General features: G+C 56.5%; 1 protein-coding gene across 1 annotated transcript; it reads right to left on the bottom strand.

Annotated features, from left to right (window-relative positions):
• Positions 1-270: 270 nt before the first annotated feature.
• On the bottom strand, positions 271-2,961 carry Col8a2 (collagen type VIII alpha 2 chain). Its single transcript, XM_076862966.1, has 2 exons — positions 2,769-2,961; positions 271-2,189 (listed from the first exon to the last, which is right to left on the bottom strand). The coding sequence occupies exons 1-2, from the start codon at positions 2,959-2,961 to the stop codon at positions 271-273; spliced, it is 2,112 nt and encodes a 703-aa protein (XP_076719081.1).
• Positions 2,962-4,632: the final 1,671 nt, after the last annotated feature.

Here is a 4,632-nt window from a genome sequence, read left to right as displayed (position 1 = left end):
TGTCCTGGGTCCACCTGCAGACCACGCAGGACAGGAACAGGGTGACCCCAACCCTGCACAGATGGCTGGGGTAAAGACTCAGGCCAACCGCTTCCAGAAACAATATCAGCCAGCATACTGTAGGGAAAAGCAAATCAAGTCTCCTGGGCCACGGTCACCTCCGCCTCTGTTCAGCCTTTGGTTTGTTCTTTAAATGGAGGTCTTTATAACTGAAAAGGTCACTCTACCACTAAAGAGGAGGCGGCCAGGGCAGCAGGGCCCCACTGTGGGTTATGTGGGGCAGAGCAAGAATCCTGAAAAGGACGAGTGGATGTACTCGGTGGAGTAGAGGCCATTGGCCTGGTCCGAGGGCATCTGCACCCAGACCTGGTCATTGGGCCGCAGCTGGAGCACGGCCCCGCCAGATGCCTGGTCCAAGTAGCCCTTCTTGTATTCATCATAAGTGTAGGTGGCTGGCACATTGTTCTTGTACAGGGCCACCCACACATTGGTGCCCTTGACATGCACATGGTAAGCAAAGTAGTAGACACCACCCACAGGACAGGTGAAGATGCCCGTGGCTGGGTTGTAGCCGCTGTGGCCATTGTAGAGAGTCCGGTCAAACTTCACAGGCATGCCCGAGGCAGGAAAGGGCGAGGTGAGCACCGCAGTGAAGGCTGGCGTGGCCTGGGCCGACAGCTCCCCCAGCCCAAACCGCGGCTTGCCACCTTTGCCCAGCACGGCACCCTCCACACCACCATTGGGCAGGTGCAAGCCTGCGATGCCAGTCTCATCGAAGGTCCCAGGGGCACCAGGGGGCCCTGGAGGCCCTGGTGGCCCAGGAGGGCCTGTGAGTCCTGGGGAGCCAGGAACTCCAGGGGGCCCTGTGGGCCCAGCAGAGCCAGGTTCCCCTACTTTCCCCTCTCCAGGGGGCCCTGGCAGGCCTGGTTCACCCTTTAGGCCTGGCAGACCCTGGGGCCCAATAGGGCCAGCTGGGCCCTGGAGACCTGGGATTCCTGAGGGGCCCCTCAGACCAGGCTGCCCAGGGAGGCCCAAGTCACCCTTCTGCCCTAGGGCTCCTGCCACCCCTGGTCCTCCAGGGCGACCCGTGAAACCTGGCTCACCCTTGGGCCCAGTTGGCCCAGGGGGGCCGTGAGTCCCAGGAAGTCCCCTCTCACCTGGGAGCCCAGGTTTCCCAGCCAGACCACTAGGTCCTTGATCACCCCGAATGCCAGGCACCCCTGGGGGTCCTATGGGTCCTGTCTCCCCCTTAGGTCCAGGGGGCCCACGTCTACCAGGGAGCCCTGCAGACCCAGGAAGTCCAGGGGGGCCCCCAAGGCCCTGTGGTCCCTGCTCTCCTGGCTCCCCATCTTCCCCTGGCTCACCCCTGTCTCCCAAGAGTCCTGGGACCCCAGCTGGGCCCCTATCCCCCTTGGGGCCTGGCAGTCCTGGCATCCCATAGCCAGTGGGGCCTATCAGGCCGGGGGGACCCCGGGTCCCTGGTTCCCCTTTGGCCCCTGCTGGGCCTTGTGGCCCTGGCACCCCTGCTACCCCTGGCACCCCCACACCATCTATCCCAGGGGGTCCTTTTGGACCTATAGCTCCTGGCTCCCCCCTAGGGCCTGGAATCCCAGGAGGCCCAGACTCACCCTTATCTCCAGGGGCCCCAGGCAGCCCATCCAAACCAGGTTTGCCTAAGCCAGCTGGACCAGGGAGGCCAGGGGGTCCAGGGGCACCTCCCTGCCCAGGGGCTCCAGGCAGCCCTGGCTGGCCCACTCCATTATCCCCCTTGAGGCCTCGCTCTCCTGGGGGTCCAGGCTCTCCCTGGGGCCCTGGCTCCCCCTGGAATCCTGGGGGACCTGGTACCCCCTGAGCACCTGGTTTTCCAGGGACAGTAATGCCTGAGGGACCAGGGAGGCCAGGGGGCCCTGGTGGCCCCCGGAGGCCCTGGTCCCCTCGTATCCCTGGCTCCCCCCGAAGTCCTGGCTGTCCGGGTGGTCCAATCTTGCCTGGGAGCCCTGGGGGACCAGCCTTGCCCATCCGAGAGAAACCAGGGGGGCCAGCAGGGCCAGGCTGCCCGTGGAGCCCTGGCTTTCCAGTGCCTGGTTTTCCTGGGAAGCCAGGAGGACCAGGGGGCCCCCGAGGCCCAGGCTTTCCAGGAGGGCCTGGCTCTCCTTTCAGGTCCATTGGCAGCAGTGGTAGAGGCATTTCTGAAGGAGACAGAAAGAGATAAGGGACAGTGAGGACCTGGACAGAGAGATGGAGGACCCCATCTACCCATTTTTCCATGGCACTATGAAGCACCCTGGGCAGGAAGGAAGCTCTCTATCTGCTCATGAGGACCACTCCCTGGACTATCCTTCTCTGCTCTCATGGAAGGCGGGACTCAGGTGTTGTCCAGTAGCCATCTTGGGGGCTTCAGGTTGTTTTCCCCTAGGGGTCCCAATACCCAGCCTTCCCATGAGCTTAGAGGACTCTCATTCCAGCATGACCTGGGAGCAGAATGGCCACCAGGTGGCACCAGCAGCTCAACTTAGAACCAGTTAGAACCGAACCCACAAACCCGGCACTCTCATGTATACCTTCTGACCCATCCCATCTGAAGACCACCGGCACTGGGCCAGCTACAGCCCTCCCAGGCTGACAGGCCCTGGGCCAGCTTCAGAAAGGAAAGCAGAGATGGGGAAATCTTTGGCAGGGACTGAAGGGCTTCAAGGGTCTGGGGAGGTCAAGGAGCTCGCAGGGAGAGTCAGGAGCTCTTTGAGACTCTGAGGGGCAGGAGGTCTCACCCAGGAACTGGCCTTTGCCCTCTCGGAAGGGTGGTCCCACGGGTCCTTTCTGCATGGGCTGCACGTACTTCACAGGAGCGTAGCCTGCTGCCCCACCAGCCCCGCCGCCAGAGGTCGCCCGTGGCCCACACCCCAACAGCAGCAGCAGCAACAGCAGCAGCAAGGAAGGTAGAGGTGTCAGAGCCCCCCGCATGGCGTCCGTGGGCGTGCTGCAGGGAGAAACGGGCGCCATCAAGCCAGCCCCTGGGTGGTTGGGAACCAGCCCCAGGGGCTCACAGAAAGATCTGAATTTATTTATTTATGGTACCAGGGGTTGAATCCAGGGGCACCTGACCATTGAGCCACATCGCCAGTCCATTTCTGTATTTTTTAGAAACAGGGTCTCACTGAGTTGCTTAGGGCCTCACTAAGTTGCTGAGGCTGGCTTTGAACTCTTGATCCTCCTGCCTTATTCTCCTGAGCTGATGTGATTATAGGCGTGCCCCACCTTGCTCAGCTCAACAGAATTTCTCATTACTTTTTTTCTTTTTGGTGGGTAACAGGAGTTGAACCCAGGGGCACTATACTACTGAACTACATCCCTAGCCCTTTTTATTTATTTTGAGATAGCGTAAGTTGCCCAGACTGGCCTTAAACTTGGAATCCTCCTGCCTTAATCTCCTGAGATGCTGGGATTATAGGTATGCAACCCTGCACCCAGCAAAAGACCCAAATTTAGATATTATTCATAAGTGACTCCCAAATTGACAGGGGTCTGCAGGAACTAGGTCCTAGACCTCTTCCAAGCCTGCTGTAGTTCTCCATCCCAACTACCCAGACTCACCCAGCCTCCATAAGACCACAGCCTCCCCCAGACCACTCACTCTCGGCACCCAGATGTGCCTTCTAGAACGCCAATCTGACTTTGGCAAGTCCTCTGCTGAAAACCCTTTGATGATAACCCCCACTACTATTTGCTGGGCCAGGCACTGATTGAGACCTTCCAAGATCTGAACACATTTAAATCCCACAAAACTTATAAAAACTCTCATCCCCATTTTCTAGAGGATAAAACTAAACTAAAGGAGTCTGGGGCAGTGGCTCAGCGCCAGGCGCTCACCTAGCACATGCAAGACACTGGGTTCAATCCTTAGCACCACATATAAATAAATAAATAGATAGATAGATAGATAGATAGATAAATAAATGTGTTGTGTCCAACTACAATTTAAAAAAAAAGTAAAAAAAAAAGTAAAGGTCTCCAGGAAGCAGAGCTGCGATTTGTCAGGTCCACCCAACTCCACATTCTGTTGATGACCTTCTGAGCTCCCTGAGCTCCCCCTGGCTTCAGGGTAAGTCTATAGTGCTTATTAGTGCTTAGCACACAGGCCTTAGCATTTTTTGTTTGTTTCTTTGTTTATTTTGGTCCATCAAAACATTTTATTTGTATGAATTGTGAATTTTACATCCCTAGGAAAAGAGTCCCAGGATTTTGCCTCCTGTGTGTATTAGTCTTGCAGCTGAGGTTCAATACAATGAAACTAAACTGGAGGGACAAGAACTGATTATTCTGCCATTTTTCTAGGTCTTTGAGTTGCACATCAAATCAGGGGCTCACTCCACACTTGCTTAACTACTGCCTGTGAAGTTCAAAAATTTCCCAGCTCTGTAATCCTCAATGGCTTCAGACTCACCAATGTAATCATGCCTCATCATCAAAGGTAGAAACCGGACAAATGACTCTGGAACACAGTCTAGTAAGAACCTAGCTTTTGCCTCTTCTCAACATTGTTGAAGTTCTAGAGAGTTTCAGCCAGAACATTCACGAGTACCACTGTGAGGACTCAGAAAAAGCTCCAGGCCTTTTTAATCTGTTCTGTGCCTG

Source organism: Callospermophilus lateralis, chromosome 7 (genome assembly GCF_048772815.1).
Source record: "Callospermophilus lateralis isolate mCalLat2 chromosome 7, mCalLat2.hap1, whole genome shotgun sequence".
In the NCBI taxonomy this organism is placed as follows: domain Eukaryota; kingdom Metazoa; phylum Chordata; class Mammalia; order Rodentia; family Sciuridae; genus Callospermophilus; species Callospermophilus lateralis.
Note: the sequence above shows the minus strand (reverse complement) of the source record. Positions and strands in the feature narration are given on the sequence as shown.

Bases quoted from the DNA above. Each gene is read 5' to 3' on its own strand.
- Col8a2 (XM_076862966.1), bottom strand. From the start codon at position 2,961: ATGCGGGGGGCTCTGACACCTCTACCTTCCTTGCTGCTGCTGTTGCTG. The intron at 2,190-2,768 runs GTGAGACCTCCT...TGTCTCCTTCAG, and splicing joins GGGCAAAGGCCAGTTCCTGG to AAATGCCTCTACCACTGCTG.